General features: G+C 31.8%; 3 protein-coding genes and 1 long non-coding RNA gene across 7 annotated transcripts; 1 reads left to right on the top strand and 3 right to left on the bottom strand.

The window, feature by feature from the left end:
* Window positions 1–18: 18 nt before the first annotated feature.
* Window positions 19–2,172, bottom strand: LOC123717325. The gene is made up of 10 exons (XM_045673250.1): window positions 2,149–2,172; window positions 1,896–1,944; window positions 1,810–1,821; window positions 1,711–1,737; window positions 1,495–1,515; window positions 1,295–1,339; window positions 960–1,067; window positions 278–298; window positions 190–201; window positions 19–112 (listed from the first exon to the last, which is right to left on the bottom strand). The coding sequence occupies exons 2-10, from the start codon at window positions 1,939–1,941 to the stop codon at window positions 51–53; spliced, it is 354 nt and encodes a 117-aa protein (XP_045529206.1). The 5' UTR covers window positions 1,942–1,944; window positions 2,149–2,172; the 3' UTR covers window positions 19–50.
* A 2,231-nt stretch (window positions 2,173–4,403) lies between these two features.
* On the bottom strand, window positions 4,404–6,110 carry LOC123717324 (putative zinc finger protein 840). Of its 2 annotated transcripts, XR_006754800.1 has the most exons (3): window positions 5,731–6,110; window positions 5,437–5,524; window positions 5,186–5,323 (listed from the first exon to the last, which is right to left on the bottom strand). XR_006754800.1 is itself a non-coding variant. In XM_045673249.1 (2 exons), exons 1-2 carry the CDS (start codon window positions 5,911–5,913, stop codon window positions 4,691–4,693), a joined length of 1,017 nt encoding a protein of 338 aa, XP_045529205.1. In that variant the 5' UTR covers window positions 5,914–6,110; the 3' UTR covers window positions 4,404–4,690. The 2 variants fall into 2 exon arrangements, 1 of the variants encoding a protein (XP_045529205.1); XM_045673249.1 differs by having other exon boundaries at window positions 4,404–5,524.
* A 369-nt stretch (window positions 6,111–6,479) lies between these two features.
* On the top strand, window positions 6,480–8,825 carry LOC123717284. The gene is made up of 3 exons (XR_006754792.1): window positions 6,480–6,719; window positions 7,436–7,802; window positions 8,179–8,825. It is a non-coding gene; the product is annotated as an uncharacterized LOC123717284 (long non-coding RNA).
* Window positions 8,826–16,776: 7,951 nt separating this feature from the next.
* Window positions 16,777–21,385, bottom strand: LOC123717366 (zinc finger protein 197-like). 3 transcript variants are annotated; one of them, XM_045673314.1, is made up of 4 exons: window positions 21,353–21,385; window positions 20,751–21,075; window positions 19,725–20,471; window positions 16,777–18,132 (listed from the first exon to the last, which is right to left on the bottom strand). In XM_045673314.1, exons 2-4 carry the CDS (start codon window positions 21,030–21,032, stop codon window positions 16,876–16,878), a joined length of 2,286 nt encoding a protein of 761 aa, XP_045529270.1. In that variant the 5' UTR covers window positions 21,033–21,075; window positions 21,353–21,385; the 3' UTR covers window positions 16,777–16,875. The 3 variants fall into 3 exon arrangements, with proteins under 3 accessions (XP_045529270.1, XP_045529269.1, XP_045529271.1); XM_045673313.1 differs by lacking the exon at window positions 21,353–21,385 and having other exon boundaries at window positions 20,751–21,130; XM_045673315.1 differs by lacking the exons at window positions 16,777–18,132; window positions 21,353–21,385 and adding an exon at window positions 18,187–19,509 and having other exon boundaries at window positions 20,751–21,130.
* Between the last annotated feature and the right edge of the window lie 265 nt (window positions 21,386–21,650).

Here is a 21,650-nt window from a genome sequence, read left to right as displayed (position 1 = left end):
ATCATAAATTAAAGATTTAATTTTTAACGTTTTCAACGCTTGTCTAAATTTTAAATTCGAAACATACCTTTTTTTTTTACACTTTCATGATCTTGAATATCAACGGATTTTTCTGAAAATACAGAAAGACAGAGAAATCTAGAATTTTCATAAAAGAAATGCAAAAATTCAATATAAAAAAAATAATACCTTCACGCGTGTCTGAAAATTTACATTACATAAATAAATATATGTGTTGTAAATTGTAAACAAGTGACAATTGACATAAGAGACTTACCAGGTAAATAAGTTGTTTCCACTAAAATGAAAAAAGGCATTTGTTTTAAAATACATTTAAAAGAAAAACACTTTTTGAACGTATTGAAGCTATGTATTATTATTAAAAACTTACAATTAATTACATAATTTTAATTTTTTTTAGCGTGCGTGGTCACGGTGATAAATTTAATTATTTATTTGATTTGGTTGAGTTTTGGGTCTTTCTATGTGCATTTAACACTCGCGCGTACGGTAAAGGAACCCATCGCGATGAAACCGGCATGTCATAGACCCAAAGAGTAGAGTAGACCCAAAGGGCGCGTAAGGCACACGAGACTGCTCTACTTGCATATTAGAAAAAAAATCATCAAACAGATATGGAAATCTGAAGCTAAGACAATAATTTTGTAGCGCTGGTTTAATATAGTTGTATCTGTGTGTGGTTGATAAATATATTTTCATTATTCATCTGAATTTAATATATGATTTTCTAGTACAAGTTCGTAAGCCTACAATTATCCGATTTGTTAATCTTTGAAGATGCGATTGTTATTCTTTGATATTAATGTTCCAATAAACATTTGACAACCAAAATTTTTGGGACGGGAGAGTTAGTTATAAATTTAGTTCGTAATTAAAAGACTCTGAAAAGACTTAATTATACATTTAATATAGAGGTTTTCAAATAAAAAAACACTTACTTTTTATGGGACGATCGGTTGTACATTTAGTGCTGAAAAGTCGAGTTGTCACTTTTTGCAGTCCGTCCGTTATTCTATGAGTCATCTTAAATTTCGAGGCTTGGCGGACTTAAAAAAAATATAATTTAAAACAATCTTATCGATAAATCAATTAATATACAAGCCAATCCTGATTATTACATTTTAAATAAAAACTTAAAAATTGTACTCTTTTTGTATAAACATTTCAATTTCATATAAAAATGTCATTTCATGTCATACGGCCAGATTTGGTCAAATTTAATCGACGTCACAAGAATAAGGAACTACTAGAAACAAATATTTGCTAAACATACACATTTTTCTCGATTCTTTAGGAGTCCACTCACCGTTTTCAAAACCTAAAAAAATAATTTAGTAAAAATGGTGGTCAAAGATACGCGCCTTTTGTAATATTGGTAAAGTTATCCATATTTTTTCTAGATAAATCAACTATTATATTCTTATTACGCAAACACAGAAACTATTTTCAATTATATAATAGTGAAATTCTTACTTGACAATATTTCTCCATATTCTGTAAAGAATTTAAATTTTTGTCACATAACCTGATAAAAGTATTTTGATTTCTTTTGAAAACATTATAATTATGCAGACTCATTTCTCAGAAGCCTTTCGATTCATATAAAAAAAATTAGCCCCGTTGATTCAGTATATCTAGGCTACCTGATAAAATCACCGTACTATCTAAATCGTTAGTAAAAATAATTACCCATATTCATTAATTTCACTCGTTTCCCTGAAATACATATATTTTTAATTCCATTCGTATTCTTAAAGAACTATATTTTAAACTAATAAAATATATTACCGTAGTCCGGATCTATAAAAGGAAAACAGTTCATAAGTTTACAGTAATTCAATTCAATTAGCCTTTTAATTAGATAAATTATTTACCAATATCATTATTTGAAAGAACATTATTTGGAAGTGTTGCAGCCATTATCTAAAATCAGACAATAATGAAATTACAGTACAATTTATATTTTAATTCTTAATTGAGAACTTTGTTAGTAATAATGATTAATCGGGGTTTATTGTTTGAATTCTAAAAGTTTCTAGTCCCGAGGTTAGCAAGCAAAGTCGACGTCCGTCGTTATTTAAGGCAGTTTCTGCCCCGCACCACCATAATGTGAAACCAGCTGCCTACCGATGGTTTTCCGAACCAATTCGACTTAGGGTCCTTAGCCGAAATAGCCGGCAACGTATACATGCGAGCCTTCTGGCTATGTGAGTGTCAATGGCCTCCTGCTCGTTGGACCTCTGTTATTTAAAACGGCGTTTTTTTTTAAATCATTAAGTAATTATAAAGTTTTGCGTCGGTCGGAAATGAACCTGTAGCAATCTCTTTCAAAATGCCATAAGTAACTGTTAAGTCTCAATGATAGACAACGGTTATGTTTCCTAACAGATTAACAGGTGGTGTTCAAATGTGCTATTTTGTATATAACTACTCAAAGGTTTTATCAACTATCGCATATGTATATATGCGATATACACAATATAAGCAAAACACATGTAAATAATTTTGTTAAATTCCAGTGGGAAAGTCGAAATTAGTATTTTATTAAGAAGTTCAATAACTTACAATAATGAAAATCACATTTCGCACAAAAATCATATTTTTTAAATCTCAAAACTTGTATAATAAAACCATAAAATGTAATTTTTCCATTGCAATATAAAATTGTGCAACACAAGAAGGTCTATAACATAATATTTTATTCGAATAGAGATGTAATAAAATAAAATGTGTTTATTTAAATATTACTAAGCAGTTACAATGTTTTACGAAAAAATAAGTTCTTGTCTATACATAGTTCACGGACATATTAGTTTAATTCTATATCAATAATTTAGTACGCACGTACCTAAAACATGAAAACTGAGTTTATAAAAACCTGTCAAATTCTTAGGTTAAAAGCTTTCACACGTGACTGGTTACAGTAAATAGCTTGACTAATATCGAATAGTAAACACCTAACCTAAAACTGCTTCAATCATTTGGTTTATACAATAATTTTAAGCCCCGAGGGATCTTACCTATTAGAAACAGTACGTAAGTTGCAGGGTCTCAGGGACAGACATGTTTATGCATATGATCATCAATATATTTTTTTTATAGGCCAGGGATAAGCCTATAGCGCCTGCTAACTCAGAGTAATATTTATTTCGAGGTAGTACTATTTTATATAAAAATCATTATTACGTTTCAGCATCACGACGACCACGAACATCACGAACACCACCATCACCATGAGCCTGGCATGCCTTTTGACTTCGCTTATACTGTCAATGAAGACGGCAATGATTATAGCCACAACGCTATATCTGACGGTGACATCACTCGTGGACAATACCGCGTCGCCTTACCCGATGGACGTACACAGATCGTGAAATACACAGCTGACTGGAAGAATGGTTTCAACGCCGAGGTAATCATCACACAAAAAATCATTTTTAAACCCATTTCAAAAACTAATACACGTATTTCCACTTCACAGACCATTTATGGTCTTCATCATCAGTAACTAGTAAATATACCAATTTGTGTACGATAAAAATCTCCCAACCTTAATAATCAAAGAGAAATAGAACATAAATGTATTAAATTAAAATCCGGTCAAGCAATTCATACTATCGAATTCTTTTACAAACCGAATTAAAAATTATGTAAAGGTCTAGAACACACCCGCTAGCCGACGGCCTTGCAGGTGTCAATTGGCGACCGATATCACTTAATTCAAAGAAGCGCCTGCTCGATTTCTGCCTGCCCCATAAAAAAATATAGCAGACGTTAAAATTCTATTAACGTAGTGAATATTTTCAGAACCTTGGTGAAGTACCCACTGCTTCTGTTGGATAGGCACAGTTTCTCATAAAAATAACGGCATACTATGTATATTTCAGGTTTCGTATGAAGGCGAGGCAAGCTACCCAGACCAGCCAAACGGCATCAGAACTGGCGGTCAGGCGTACGCCCCTCCGAGCCAAGGAGGCGGTTACCAATATTAGTTACCTTAGATAGATGGCGCTGTAAATAATAATAACTTCAAAAGACTTACCAAATACATCCCTCAATACAGTTTTGAGAAATTTAAACAATTTACCAGATTTTTATAGCTGTGATAATTTGTATGGTCAAATATTACAAATCAAAAGTAAAACTGTATAAAATTCTTACCAGCATCAAAGTGAAAAATATACTTTTATTATTTTGTATTTAATTTTTTTTAAAATCTCAATATGTTTAACCATGAAAGTACATTTCTTTAAGATAAATTTAACTTAAAAACACAAAATGCATGCAGTCTAAATACAAAATAAATATACAATTAGCAACTAAGTAACAAAACTGTAGTTATATTATGTAAAAAATATTTCATAGATATTTGTCTCCTTAATGCTCACACAGCTGGGCTGACCAAATATAAAATCAAAAGATTTTGGAAATCTATTGATATTGGAATATACTAAAAATAATATTTTTTGTAAAATACTCAACACCACTGCCTTTAATAAGCTTAATTAAGAGACTTATTTAATCTTATACTCTTTGTTTAAATCAAATAAATATATTTTTATTAAGCTGAACTCTTTTATTTAAATGTGTGTTTCCAGAGAGTTAATAACAAACATTAAAAGATTTGCCAATGTACTATGTGATTTCCAACTTTCAATTATATTTTTACTCATATAGGCAAAGGATCTAGAAAAAGTTGTTGATTATTAAGAACAACATCACAATCTTTATGAACTAATTTCATATGTCGTAACAATTCTTTTGTTAAAACAAACTTTTTACCACACACATAGCATATCTCTCTTTTTTCACCATGTTTTCTTTTCATATGATCATTTACACGACTCTTGTTCACAAATCTTTGATTACAGACTAGACACTCAAATGTTTTGTCATTTGAGTGCAACTTCAAATGATTATTTAAACTTTTTTTATAGTGGAATGTTTCCCCACAAATTTCACAAATGTTATCTTTTTTATGTGTGTGAGTTTTGCGGTGTTCAGCTAAAGCACTTTTAGTATAAAAACTTTTAGAACAAAAACAAATGTATGGTCTAGATTTCAAATGTTTACTGTTAATATGACCTTCTAATGTTGTCTTACATTTAGTATTGTATTCACATATATCACAAGTATATAACTTTCTGTTTATTTTTCTGTGTCCCCTCAGATGAAGTTTTAAATCTCCTTTCAGTACTTTAAAACATATAGGGCATATTTTTTCTGAGACAGAAATAAATCCTTGAGTATATGTTTCCTTTATTGCATTAACATTACAATTGTCTTTGTTTGATTTCTCCTTCTGTAAATTATATGTTTCAGAAGGTAGGTCAACTTTTATATGAAGATTGTTTAAAGATGTTGAATGGCTATCTAATTTTATAGTAATATGCTTTATAATATTCAGCAACATACCCTCAATGTACTTTTTTCTTCTTAAATGAGTGTAAATGTTAAGAATCAAGTCAACACATTGTTGACAAGCATGTTGGAGATATATTTTCTGAAAATGAGATTAATGTTAATGCAGAGTAAGCACTTGAACTTGAATATTTGAGATAAATAAGATAATTTTTCCATTCCTACATCACTCGAGTATATTAAGTTCAAGAACTCTAAAAATGTACTTAGTGTAGAATAGTTAAGGATTGTCAGATTGTAAAGTTTTAAAATATTTTTATCACAAAATCCTGAATAATATTTACTTACTTGAATTGGGAAAATTTCTCTAATTACACTTGCTAACCTAATTGATCGACTTGGACTCGCTGTGTATATACTATTTTCGTAAATATTTAACAAGTCATTACTTTCTTTAAAACACATAAAACAAGTAACTTCTAATTTCGTTGGATTAAGTAATAAATTTATAATATCTCGTGATGCGATCATATTTTAATTTTTTTAGATGCAGTCCCACAGATTTAGTAAACACAGATTTGAATAGTATGGTAATTATTCTGAAGATGTATTCGTAGCAGGGAACTCTAGTTTTAACTTTTAACTGTTTTCTTTTTAAAATGCTGATTATGAAGTATGAATAATCAAGTAGATTGTAAAACGAGATTCGTATTTAGTATACTGTACTGTGTCAGTACGCGCAATATAATAATTAAATTTTCATGTCATATGCAGGGGGGGGGACAGTCTCATACAACGTGATTTTTCTTTCGATGATAGCGTCCTCTATACACGATCTCAAAGACTGTGTTCAAGAGATGCCGCTTTAATGAAAAATGTAATTACCATTTCACACGTTCAAAAACTACTTTGATTTACTTTTACGCATATTTAGAGGCAGATTAAGTAAATAAATAATTCAATTTAACTAAATTATGCAATTTAGCAAAGTATTTCTAAAATTTTAGAAAATATTTCTAAAAATAATGTTATATGAGGTATTTGAATGCCAACTCCCAACGGCAAAAGTGTCAAAACAAAAATTTCAAATTACAAACTGACTCCTGCTTGTTGCGTTAACATTTTGCTGTAGTTCATTATGTATTTTATCCTATGATGATACCCTAGTAAGCACGTCGAGTCGAGCTTTTAGTTTCTCTGGCATACTGTTAGGGTTCTGCACTCGGTTGTACAGTGTAAATTGGTGTTTTAAGACTTCGAAAGGACGCTATTTCGTGGTATTTTTGTGATTTCGGTCACAATGCCTAAACGAAGTGTGTTTGGTTGTTCACCTAGTGGTAAGTGATGCATTGACTATAATAGAAAGTATAGAAGTGTAAACTAAGCGAGAGAAATGCCACGGAAAGTGGTGATCCAAATATTATCTGCTTGCAGGAGACAGTCTTACTAGCATACTTTACGAAATATGATTCCATGCAGAAATAGGTAAGACAGCCTTTAAGGCATGTCTACTATTCAGATTATTATAGTTAATTGCTAGATCTATATGCCTCTTCTAGCGATCCGCCACCCCAAAGGGCTCATTCCGATGTGCGAAAACTTCGGACTATTCTATGGATAATACCTGTATCACAAATCACATAATCGATTCCAGAAACAAAAAAACTAATCTTTCCCGGACCTTTCCTTGCGCTTAATTTATAGGGCTATTATATAATAAATTAACTGACAAATTAACCAAAATACCTGGAAATAAATTTAAGATATACATCTTAAGCAAATTCGTTGTAATAAAGCAATGTAGGCAGGGGTCTGCCTATCCCGTAAGGGATTACAAGCTTATGTTATGAATGTATTGTTTAAATACATATTAACAGAACAGATTATTTAATTTACGAAATTGCGTGGTCTTATCCATCTCAGCAACAGCAGAAATTTTATTTTATTTATTTCAGTACACAAAGCCACTATGATACATATTATTTCATGAATTAATGTTGAATCTTAAAACTTTATCAACATATTGACATGCATATTTTATCTTCTTTTTCAGATGACAGCTTTCATTCATTTCCAAACCCTAAGAGATTCCGTCACCAATTGAATTCTTGGGTTAATCGTACTGGTGATTTTGGATTGACTAATGAAGAGATTTTCAAAAAGAAAAATATTTGTGATGTTTGTGTAGGTAAAAACATGCCGAAGTGCAACTGCCCCTTTCGCTATGTGTTTGTTTAGCTATAGAGGTCATTGCTGTCGCAACTTTACTCTACTCTATACTTTCATAAACTCATCATCTACTTCTGCTGTAACCACTCAACAGAATGTTAAGTACAACATGAAAAGATCATCAAAAAGGCATTCAGAATATGCTGTTATAATGCTGGACCATAGTTATTGCAAGAAAAGATCTTCAAAAGGTTTGTGAAATCATATTTTAGTCTTTACAGTGAGTTGGAACAATTGAGGTTGATTAAGGTGTATGCTGGCTATACACCTTCCAACTAGTTGCGAATTCGACTTGCGAAAGGAATGCTGGCACACAGAGTCGTGCCTTGGAGTGCCAGTGAAGAGCTTTTTTCGCAGGCTGTAGCAACCCCCTTGTAGAAGGGTCATCATGTCTATTGTATGGGAACCCCTTAAATATTCATTTAGCCATCAGTAAATATTTATTTAAGGGGGCTCCCATACCATAGACATTATATTTTTTGCTCTTTTTATAGATATGGAACCCTTATTGCGTGAGTTTGACTTGCAATTGGCTGATTTTATTTCATTATATTTTTTTTGTTACAGCTTCGGAAAGAACGGCGCCGACCAAATTGACAGTAAATAGGTATAGCACTTACCAAAAACAAAATTGTAACTTGAGAAGAGAAATCTACAGACTGCAAAAAAGTGGTCATTCATTTAAGGCGCGGCTTGCAAAAGTCGAAAAACTGGATGCCAACACTACTTTTCAAAAAGTAGTTAAAGGTATGATGTTACAAGCCAAATTGTTTACCGCCATGCAGATGCAAACAGCGAAAAAACAAAAGGGTCGTCGTTTTTGTTTGGAAGAAAAAGTATTGTCCTTGTCTTTGTATAAGAGTCCCAAGCATTGATGGCAAAATATTTTACATTGCCATCAGCAAAATGTTTAAAAAGATGAATTTCTGAAATAATACTAAAGCCGGGCATCAATACAATCATTTATGAAAAATTTAAAAAAGTTGTGGATGATTTGCCGCACAGATAAACTGTGCACGTTAATCTTTGACGAGATGTCATTTACGCCGCAAGTGCCGACAAATTAAAAGGATTCGCAACTCACGGAAAGGAGGCCTAAGTTAACTTTTTTTGAACAATTATTCCCATTTATGATGTGCCACATTTATTAAAAGGGCTGAGGAATAACCTTCTTACCAAAGATTTGGTTTATATTGACCCCGAACACCAAAAACAGAAACTCATTAAATGGGAATACATTCAACTACTGTATGCTGCCGATAAATCATTTCGAGAACTCCGATGCCTGCAGAAATTAACAGAGGAACATGTTAATATAACAAAAATAAAAAAAATGCGCAAGAAAACAGCGGCGCAAATTTTCAGCCACGGACGTTGCTACGGAGCATGGCACGGCATGAGCACGGCAGTCCGAGGAGTACTACCGCAGGCATACCGACATATAATTCTTATAATCGACAGTTCGTTTGATTCTCTGAACTGTAGCTTGCATTCACGTGCCAAATGGAAAAATCTTTAAAGGGCCCGTGAAAAGAAATTCATGTCATCATCAGCTGTGGCAAAAAGGTCTCCAACTTTTAAAAAGTGTCAAATTTATAGCTAAAAAAAAAAGAAGGAAATAAAATACGTGTGGTTGAATTAGTTGTACCATCAATAAAAAAATTTATTAAAACGATTGAAGGTTTGCAAGAGCTATGGAAAATTTTGTCCCAAAAATATTCTTTTGATTTCATGCTTACGAGAAATTTCAACCAGGAGGATCGAGTCGAAAATTTCTTCGGGAACATCAGGAGCTTTGCGGCTAGGAATATTTCTCCTAACATAGTAAATATTAAAGGAGCATTCAAGGCCTTGTTGCTTAAAATTTATTAACACGCCCCATTCAGTGCAATCTAATTGTGAAGGAGGTAAAAACGATTGCCTGCAAACCTTAGACTTTTTTCTCAAAGAAAATCAACTGATAGAAGTTATGTTTGCGGTTGGGTCCTGTCAAAGTGTTTGAAATTTATCATTAAAAGTTGCAAAACATGCAAAAAGATGTGTTAGGGCATCAAAATGAAACAAACAACAGCTACATACAATCAAAAGAATATTTAAAAAATAAGAAGTGGTTAAATTAACCATCGCTCGAGTTTCAATGTTTGAAGGAAATATAAAGGGAATGTGTGCTGAAAAATGTACGATAACAATGTTCACTGACATATTTGTGTCATTTTTCCCTTCAAATGTGTAACACATAAAGAGGCTCTAAAAAAATTTTTTTTGAAGAAATGACACTGAATGTCTTAATATACAGTTGGTGCAGGTCAATCAACCGAATATTATGTGGAAAATTTACAGAATATTAAATGGTGATGATGAAATGAAATCTTTCGCCCAAGAATATTTCAAAAAACACAAATATTTTAAGAAATAAATATTTGGTCTTTGTTAATGGCCTTTTATTTAATTAATTGTATCATGTAAGTAAATAAATATTTTTGTCAGTTTGTGGGTATTGAAGTAAAGCAGTTACAAATATTGTAATACAACCAATATGAGTTACTCTACTCTTGAACTTCAATATTGATTAAACTAATCAGAACTAGGTACAAGTACTACTATGGTCTAGATTATATTATATATTCCTATATAATCTATACCATTGTAGTACGTACATGGTTGGTACACACACACATACATATAGTTAGTTTTGGATATCGATAAGAGATGGCGTTGTATGTTCACAATGACGTATAGATTAAAATATGACAAAAAAAGCTGTAAGATGGCTCTCTATTCCCAGTATATCGTGTTTACAAGGAAAATACATAAAACAATCACGGCCAACTTCACCCTTGGAAACCATTCCCTCGAACGTGTGCGCTCTGTAAGGGATCTTGGGGTCCTTCTTGACTCCAAATTATCCCTAGATAAACACATAGGCTTGATTATTAATAAAGCCTACCGTATGTTGGGTTTCATAACGCGTATCACCAAACCTTTCAAAGACAAAACCACATATATTCACCTCTATAAGACGCTTGTGCAGTCTCAGTTGGAATACGCTAGTCCAATCTGGAATCCCTACTACGCTATATATGTCACACAACTGGAGGCTGTACAAAAGAAAATTTTACGTATTTTAAATTGTCGCATGAACGGTGGTAGGGCTAAATACAACGAACTTTTAAAAAAATATGCGTACATGAATTAACTTGTTCAAATCTTCTCGAACTCATAAGATTCAATATTCCTGCCAGATCTCTACGCTCGTACAGAACCTTTAACCTTCCGACTCCCAGAACCAACATTGGGTTCCGTGAGCCTCTTCACAGGATGTGTTCTACTTTTGATTCTACTACTAATATCGATCTTTTTTCGCACTCCTCTACTGCTTCATTTAAGAATAGGTTAAAACAACTATTCGAGTAGTAAACCTTGTATCTTTCTTCTTATTTTGGCTACTAGTATGTGTTTTGTTGTCATTCTACCGATCTATAAACTTTGTATTGTCTACTTAAATATTTTGTTCTCTGTCATGTCACGTTATGTGGATATATCCAATGCTTTAATTCTTATGTTTATATTTCTTTTCTGACTTCTACTTTTAGAGATGTATCTGTTTGTTTCCCAAATGAATAAATAAATAAATATATATCATTTCTCTATGGTCACATGACTTTGTTCTTAGTACATACATTATAAAAGTTTATATATTTAGTACGATTTATAGAACCAATAAAATTGTTATTATGAAGTAGGGGGAAGATTCAACAAGGTTTTTTGATGAGATGAGCAGAGTTGTGTTTAAACCTCTTTTAGAACAATAAATATTAACCTGTAGTAAATATATATTTAATAGTAAATATTTCTGCAATGTTCAAGTGATTGGGATTATTTCAGAGAAAGTCCATGACGTTTACAGAATTTAACCAAGCTGGTCCCGGAACATAACGTCCTTAAATGAGGTAACATAGCGTTCCACGAGAAAAAATACTTCTTTTCTAAAAAGCCAAAAACCCCATTTTTCCAAAACTTTAAGGGTATTTGCTAATCTTATTTCGATTTCATGAGCAAAGACTGGATGGCGACCTGTAATACTCTTAACGCCGGTTTTTTGTTCAAACGGTTGTAAAGCGTAAGCATATATTTTAGCTGCACCAAATGTCAAAATCTTTCTTTTTACGTTTTCTAAAGCTTCGTCTTGAGTATAATTAATGAAACATTACTTAGGTATTAATAGTGCCGTTTGATATTGATGGATACCTTTTTATTTAATTGCAAATCGAAATTTTTATTTTAAGTAAAAATTTAAATAGTTAGTTAAAAATTTAATTAGTTTAGATCGTTAAAACCGACATTTAATTTATTCACTTATTTTTGCATACTCGGTAATGTATACATAATCCTGTGGAAAAATGAAGTTGCCAATTTATTTCCAATGTTACCAGTTAAAGTTTCAGATTAACTGAATTTTTGTAAGACACCTGAGAACGCAGTAAAATCGAAACTTGTATATCTATGGATTGTTGAGATATTTCCTAAATAACTAAACCTTCTTGACCATAACAATATTGCAGGATTATTTTAAAACTAGTATTCCATCTAAAGTAAACCTATTCATTAAAATCAAATATTAGGTCCTTACATATGAAATTGGCGTTTTGTCGTACTGGCCACTTTGACCTCAAATACCTCCTCTTTGGTTAGGAATTTTAAATTCAAATTTGTACAGCTATTTACTCATGTATTTGTGCTTCGATGGCCGTCATTCATTTGTTTTTTTTCTTCTGTTTTTTTCTGTTTGAGTCACTCATTTTACAATATGGAAAACTTAAAGTATCGCATTATTTACGAGTACGAGTTCCGCCGTGGCACTAGTGCTGCGGAAACGACTCGAAGGGTGAATGATGTGTATGGCGGTAATGTTGCAAAAGAAAACACAGTTCGTTTTGGTTCCAACGTTTTCGTTCTCGAAATTTCGACCTGCAGAACAAGCCCCGTGGACGGCCTGAGACCCAAGTTGATAATTAAGTAATGAAGGCTATTGTGGAAGCGGATCCATCGCAAACCACGTCCGAATTAGCTGCAGGCTGCGGTGTTAGTGATAAAACTGTTTTAATTCACTTGAAGCAAATTAGGAAGATTAAAAAGCTTGAAAGGTGGGTACCTCACGAATTGACTGAAGCAAACCGGCAAACGCGCGTCGACTGCTGCTTTACATTTCTGAACCGGCACAATAATGAAAGTATTTTAAATCGAATCATTATCTGTGATGAAAAAAAAGGTGTGTGTGCGATTCACACACGATAGAAGTGAAACTTCAGTGAATCGACAAAAGAATGAGATGAATATTTATAACAAGGGTAGGATAATTACAAAGTTTAATTGTTCAAAAATGAAAGTATTTTGATTAATTTTAAAAGATATTTTATATTTTATTTAACATATGTTACATAATCTATTACTCAAGTTCCATATTTTCAGTTTCAACAAATGATACAAGAGGCTTATGATAACTAAAATACGATACAAATATTTTAGTTTCAATTTGGTTGATATATCTTTGGAACACTGCATCTATTACCGTTTTTGATCTTGTAGTTGATTGAGTGCGATTGTTACACATTTTTAAATAAAATGTTGTATCGAGAAACTCAATCAAAGGAAGCGCTGTATCTGATGCAAAATTTATGTCAAAATCCCCACTTAAAATCATCGGAATTTTATCATAATTCTTTTTGAGAATTCGCGATACCTCTGGGGTATATTTGATCAAATTTTCATGTATAAATTCAATAACTGATTTTATTGATTGGTTGGGAAAGATGTAAATTGCTACGATCAAAATTAAATCTCCTTGGTCATTTCTGCTCTCACAGGCACATATTTCTCCAACTTTCGAAAGCTGAACAGACAATGATTCTAGCTGTTGTGCATTGAGATCCATTTGTGGCGTAACAACACGGGCTCCATCATTTACGTTGTGATAAATTGCTACTCCGCCTGCCCTCGTACGTGGTCTTTTGTAATTAACAACAATATTAAAATTTGGAATGTCTACAATATCTTCATTATTCATCCATGTCTCCGAAAGAATTAAAAAATTTGACGATGACACTATATTGTCATGTTGCAGATCTTGTACATGAGCTCGTAAGCTTTGACAGTTAAAGGTAAACAGTGACATCCCTTTTCTTTTATTTAAGAAATCATATAAAACATTTGTAATTGTCTCAAGTCGATTCAAGTTCAGCCTTCGAAATTCATGTTGTAGATCAATTGTAGATACTGACGCTCTTCGGCCATGGTAAAATTTTTTATCATTTTTTTTTTCCTATAAATTTAAATATTAAATCATTTTGTTAATTTAAGAATTATTGAATTATTGAATATAAGTTTAAATTAAATTAAATTTTTTTTAATATTTTAAATCATGAATTGTAAATTAGGTACATGTTTTTAAATTAAATTTTTAAGTTTTTTCATTAAAATTATTATTAAATTGAAAAATTTCTTTAAATTATTTAACATTAAATGATGAAAGTTAGTATTAATTATTAGTACTTACAATCATTATTTACTAAATTATATCCCGTTGGAACACTATTTTGTTGCTGAGAGTGGTCTAAAACAGAAAAAAATAAATAAGGTTAGACACATGATGTATTGAGGTTATATATATATATATATATATATATATATATATATATATGATGATCAGTTTAAAATAAAAATCAAATTTATTGATTGAAAAACATTGATATATTAGTTTATACTTAAAACAGGATTAAAAAATATTTACACTTACCATTTATTACATCAGTCACATTGACACTTATATCTGAACATCTATTTTGATTGTTCAATAATTGTTTTTTACGTGCACGAAACTCGCGACTACGTTCTGTTGAACTTTTTGCTGAATTTTTTTTCATTTTAATTTCATTTTTTTTGCGTCGATATTGACGACACATTTCGGCATTAGTTTTCGGCATTTTATAAAATTTATTATTTAGTACAAGATATAAAAATACTCACAAACAGTTAAATAATAACACACCACGCTATCTTACTAAAACGCTGTAATACGCAGCCGCATACAGTGTACAGTAAGCTCACGTAGTTTTCACATGCACTACACACGTTAAATGCTCAAATACAAGCACGTATTAAACAGTGTGCAATATACATACACACTGACATCTGCTCTCTCGCTCTGGCTCACAAATTACAGGCGACTATGCTTAGAAGACGGGAGTGGGGACGCTACGAAGTATGGCACAAAGAGGAGAGACCGATAATATACAAATTGTATGTATATTTCTGTCTCATTCTTTCCCCTGGCTTCATCCTACACATTTTTGTATTTGTGTCTCTTACCTGTCGTTTTTTCGTTGCATCCGGTTTGAAATCACAACGATTCTAAAGAAGTTTCACTTCAAAAATGGATTCTTTACGATAATCGGAAGCGCTCAGCGCAATGGTTGGATCCTGGCCAGCCAGCCAAATCCTGCCCCAAGCGAAAATTAACCCCAAAAAAGTTACTTGTAAGCGTTTGGTGGACTAGTGCCGGTATTGTTCATTGCAGTTATCTCAAATCTGGCCAGACTATTACGGCTGATGTCTATTGTCAGCAATTGCAAACCATGATGGAAAAGCTAGCGGCTAAACAACCTTGGCTGGTCAATCGCTCCTCGCCACTGCTACTTCACGACAACGCTAGACCACACACTGCATAACAGACGGCTACCAAATTAGAAGAGCTTCAATTGGAATGTCTAAGACATCCTCCGTACTCCCCGGATCAAATCATCAGTTGATCTCAGTTGTAAAGTAATTTTATAATGATTTTTTACTTTTAATCCATTTATTTAGATTCAAATGAATTCCTCAACAAGATCCAGCGCAGTAGGCAAATCATGACTTACGTGAAAAGTACTACCTAGATATTTTTAATAAGAAATAAGAACTTTCATATTTCGAAGAGTAGAATTAGCCTAGTGGCTTGAGCGTGCGCCACATGTGCGCAATTATCTCACTTACACTCTGAAAGAAAACGTCATGTTATAGACCCAAAAACAGACGTCACAGACATAGAAAGCTAAGCTATAATGAAAAAAAATCTTAGATAAATACCAAGGCAACAACGGCGCCAATATACTTGTACATGTATTAGTTTTATTACATTGCGAAAAGTATTGTAAATTACGTGGTAATTCTTGCTGGTAATGTTAAAAATTTATATCAGTTTTTTATATTACTTTGACTTGGATTTAAAATTTAAACATGGAAAATAATCTATAGAAATCAGATATAGGTTTAAAATATTAGTTTCCGGGGTTAAGATTTAAGGTCAAAGCACACATATACCCTCGGATAGGGATAGTCACCGTATCGTCATTCGCCTCGCCGTCAACAAGGCCTAACTAACGTATGCACGTAACCAAAGCGTATCAGCTCCTATACGTTAACTCGGCTACGGCTAGGCAACGCCGCGCTTACGGTTCGCCGACTGCTGTCTGACCAGGTTGGGAGGGGACAGAGACGTGAGTTTGGGTACGGAGAGCCGTAAACGCGGGGACGACGAGCAGTAAGCGCGGGAACTGCAAGTAGACCATGCACCGCATCGCGATTCAGACCCTGTTCCGAGGCGAGACGTTACGATTCCGATGAGTGTGCGTTGCAGTAGGGAGTTTTAGACAAACAATACTGGAGCCTAATCCCCGCCCTCCCTAATCCCTTTCCGAGTTGAAATGTGTGCTTTGACCCTAAATCATTGATGCATTTTAATAAAAGACCGTAAATTAATTATTATCATTAAACGTACGTACAAGGAATTTATTTCTTCTAGAATGTCATAATTTTAATATTAAAAACTAGCTTCCAATGTATAAACACTAAGCATATTATGTTATATGTTTGTCAGACGTGTAACGTTGACAAATGCAAAGACAAATTCAACTTACACAAAAAATCATTACAATCGGTTTAGCCGTTCAGGAGTTTAATTGGAAATACAAAAAGGTTTATATATATAATGAAATCAGTATAAATACAAGACATCATTTAAAGTATATCATCATACCTGATTTTAAAAAACAATAAATTCTTAGTTTAAAAACAATAACATTCCATATAAACTATAATCAAATTTGTAAAAGTAAACAATTTTTTATTATATTTAATATATTTCATGCAATATACATTGTTAAATATAAATCATGATAACACTGAACTTATTACACCTAATATTTCAGCTATCAATGACTCAATTAAATGCTAACTCAATTGCTTATATGTATGTGCTACTTTAAAATGATTTTTTAAATCAATGTTACTATTAACTATATGTTTGCAAAGCCTGCAGCAATATCTTCCTCCGTGCAATTTTTTCATATGATATTTCATACTTGACTCGCTATAAAAAGATTTTGAACACACTGGACAATAATGAGGCTTAATGTCAATATGTTTTCGCAAATGAATAACAAGTGATTTTCTACACATGAATGTTTTATGACAAAATGTGCACTCCTCTCTGGATTTAACGTTATGCAATTTTTTATGACTTCGTAAATTAAGTTCTGTGTAAAACTGTTTTTCACACATGTCACAATTATAAGGTTTGATTTGGAGGTGGACCTTGTTTACATGTAGTGAGAGTTCATTTTCATTTGAATAATCTCTTTCACAAAAACTACAAGTTTCAATATGCTTTCTATTACTATTAAATTTCCTCTGATGTCTCACCATATGCTTTTCAAAAAATGGTTGAGATTTGAAAATTTTATTACATAGCGGGCATTCTACAAATGAATGTTTTTTGGAATGCATTTTCAATTTGTCCATATTTTTAAAAGATCTACCACAAATGCCACAACTGGCAAATGTTTTTAAATTGAGTGTGTGAACAACTTTTTTATGTTCAGTACAGTCAAAGTTAGATTTAAAGTTTTCGTTGCACAAACTACACTCTGTTGTTTCATAAACATGCTTTATTACATGCTTTTTAAGAAAATAATCTGACACAAAGTGCCTATAGCATAAAGGGCATGTAAATTTCTGTAACCGTTTTTTGAGACACTTTTGTTTTCTTTCATTTGTTTTCACAACTAAATTTTTATCAATAGGCATTGACTGTTGAAATCCATTTATGGAAAATCTTTTCGCATATGTTTTGGTGGCATTACGAGCTGGATTATCTCTAATAATATCGTCTGTTGAAGTACTATGGGTACTTTTAGCATCACTATCCGTATCTGAATCCGGAATCCTAAACTCATCTTCTAAAAATTCTTCTGCATCGTCTTTTACTAGTAAGTCTTCCCTAATTGCTGGGAAAACTACATTTTGGTTAACTTCAATTAAAATATTTTTATTTTCGTCAACATGCTTTAAGGTTTCTACCATAGTACCTACACATTCATCAAGTCTATTTCTATTATTTCTAACATTTAGTATAAAGATGTAAGATGTTATAAGTTTATTTAGACAATGTTTGCAAATTTTATCTTCAAGAGAGTAGTGTAATGTAATCTGCAACAAAAAATAATGTTTAAAATAAATACTAAAAAAGCATGTGTGTACAAATGGAATGCCATATATTACAGAATACCTAATTTAAAAAGTTGGGCATGTATAACATCTAATACATAAAATGATTTAAGAGAGAAGATATGATTTTGGTAATGATGAAATTTTTCGTAGTGGCTTTTTGAATTTTCTATTGCTCTTTCCAAGGCCAACATTAAATTTCATTCTAGTTTGTGTCGGTAGCAATATATTATGATAGCTTGATTTAACGTGATCTTGTAAACCATTCATAATTGTACATTGATTTCTGATAGGAACATCTTGCAACATCTCTTTTAGCTTACTTTCTTCAAAATCCATTTCTTCTTCATAAATTGCAAGGTACATTTCAATATCCATTGGGCTTTCAACAGAACTTGAATGTTTTTTGTTAAGTAGATATGTGTTATTAAGTTGTTTTAAAGTTTTAGTGCCTTTGGAATAAGTTGTCATACCCTCCACATTTTTAACTGGTAGATGGTTTTCCTCCATTATTTCATATGTTAATGGTGCAGTAAACATATTACTTAAACTTACAACATTTTTCACAGATTTATTTGGATTACTGTTTTTTTCACACCAAATGCATGATTCTCTGTTAATATTATCGCTAAGACATATATTACATTGCCAAACAGTTGATTTGGGTTTGTCAATCTTATCTTTTGATACCACAAATATTTTATTATCCTTGTCCAGTTCTAGTATATTGTGACAGACATCACAAAATCCAACTTTAACAAATATATAACACAAATTACAGCTCTTCTTCTCCGTTTCTCTTTCTTCATAATTTTTTTCCTGTGTTTTCGTAATGTATTGTTTGCAAGAAGGACAAGTAGGTTTCTTAAACAACCAACAAATTTTGCAATTTCTGTTATTATTCTCCCTAACTTTTAATGGATAATTTTCTGATAAAATTGGCTCAAAATAATATTGGTATATATTTTTTACGTGAGTTTTATCCGTTACAGCCTTCTCTGACAGTTTTATTGCATTCTCTGTCAAATAATTCCTAATGAGTTGTTGACTTGATCCAAAAGATGTTGCATTTTCATATTTATTGATGGCGACAGCAGCATCAATTAATTTAATATGTTCTTTGAGAATATCTCTATTATCCTTATTATTAATATTGGCAAATATTCTAACATTGTCCGATTTAGATTTTGAAAAGAGAACTCTTTTAACACATTCTATATTAATATTTTCAAGTTGGGTGTTCCCTAAATCAATCTTCATTTTCTTGATAGACTTTTCTAATATGTCCATTTTGCGTTTGATTATAGGCAAAATAGATGGGTAAGATGGTATAGAAAGTTCTCGATAACTGTATGATTTCTACAAAATTACAATTTGCATTATATTTGTGTCCCGTGTAATACAAGTTGTATATTACATGGACATTTTACTTGGTTATGAATACAGGACATAATCTTAGTAGAATTAATTCATATATACTAACTAAAAATCACTATTTACAATATCTAGAGGTTAACTTGATTGTAAATAAAAATCTTTAGTACATTACAAAAAATATATGTTTTTATACTCACATCTGGGAACACTGAAGTAACAATATTAGAAATACTTTTCTCTCCCGTTAGTCCAGCTCCACCACCATGCATATGCATATTCTCATTAAGATGAACCATATTGTAAGCCTTGTTAAAGCACATGGCACAATTGCCTTTTGGATTCATTATCAATTCACTCAATGTCTTTGTAAAACTATGTTTTTCTATGTGTAGTAAATGTTTTGATAGTGACTCATTAGATATACCACACTGTTTACATGCAAATATTATTTTTTCTAAATTGATATCTTCAATTTTTTGTGAATGCTCATTTCGTTTGTGTTTCTTTAATTGGGTGTATTTAACAAAAGCTTTTCCACACTGTTTACAATAATACCACATTGATTTTGGATGAGACTTTTCATGGTTAACTAGAGATGTTATATTTGGAAGCACTTGCCAGCATTTTGGACATTCTAAGTCAGTCAGTTCCAAATCATTTGGAAGAGCATTTAAATTTATGAGATTTATGAGAGGTTCCGCATAATCTATAACATTTTTACATTCCATATTAAGTACATTGTGATTAAGATAAAGTTTAGGTTTGCCACGCCTTTTTAGAGGCTCCATTGGATCTAGTTTATTAAACTTTTCATTTAAATCTTCTAAGTAATTATGTAAGGCCCTTCCAGCTTGTTCACATTGCTGGGTGAAAAAGTAGCATTGAAAAGCTCTGTCTAAGCAGTCACTACATATCTTATTTGGAAAATTTGTATCACAGTTAACCTGAAAACAGAAAATATTTTCAAGTTATCATGACCATTTAAATAAAAAAATTGACATTAAAATCATTCTACTTTAATCAATTCAACCTGAGATCATCAATGTGTTTTCAAAAACTTTAAACAAGCATATATAAATAGAAATGTTAACTATTTGTGCATACATAGTATGTACTTATACTATGGGTTCATAACCCCAAATCTTATGCCAATGCAACTAATGCCATAATTAACAACGGATCATATTTTTTTACATTCAACTAATATATTACACAAGACTTACCTTGACAGGATAAAAACTGGTTACAATATCATTAATAGTGACTTCGTAAAGCCCACATTTTCCCGCCACTACAATTATTTCATCCAGTTCATTTAAATTTTGAGTTATATTTAAACAATATTTGCATACTCGCAATCTTAAAGTGCCATCAAGCAGAAATTTAACGGCATCTTTCGAAGTTAATGTGTCTTTAGCTTCGAATTTTGGAGTATAAAAATATTTAGTTGGTCTCTGTATTTCTGAATATATCTTTAATTCTTTGTCAGTTTCAGGCTCCATCATTTTATTGTCATAATATATACTATTAATAGACCGAAGAAGCTAGCTGTAAAAAAATAATTAAAAATTAATAACTGTATTTAGTTCTACTCAGTACTATAAAAAGTTAAAACCAAATAAACTCATAATATGTCACTTTGTCAATTGATGATAGTCGCCATTTTAAGTAAAAACAGATAACTTTTGCAGAAAGCTGTTATAAATTACATCGGCCTTCTATTTTCAATTTATATTTTTTATATAATTTGTCGTAGTAATATATTTTAAAACAATATAAATCTAGTAACAAATTGAAATAATAATTTTGCGTTACATATTCTTACCTAATTACCTAGCGACGAGCGACACACAGAGCGACAAGAGATCAACCAATAGAGTTGAAAACTGACAATTAGCCCTTTTGATTAAAACTTAAATGTCAGCAGGTTTAGACAAGATGCCATAACTGTAAACTAAATTTGTATGGAAATCTGTCCACACGAACTGTCATTCATACAAATTAAGTTTTCGACTTATTACCTACACTACTGTCAAGGCACCTTGACGAACTCTCAGGCCTTTATTTCATGCATGCCTCAAAATACATGGAACAATCTGTGACAATGGGCCAAGATGGGCGAC

This window comes from Pieris brassicae, chromosome 12, assembly GCF_905147105.1.
Source record: "Pieris brassicae chromosome 12, ilPieBrab1.1, whole genome shotgun sequence".
Lineage (NCBI taxonomy): Eukaryota > Metazoa > Arthropoda > Insecta > Lepidoptera > Pieridae > Pieris > Pieris brassicae.
Note: the sequence above shows the minus strand (reverse complement) of the source record. Positions and strands in the feature narration are given on the sequence as shown.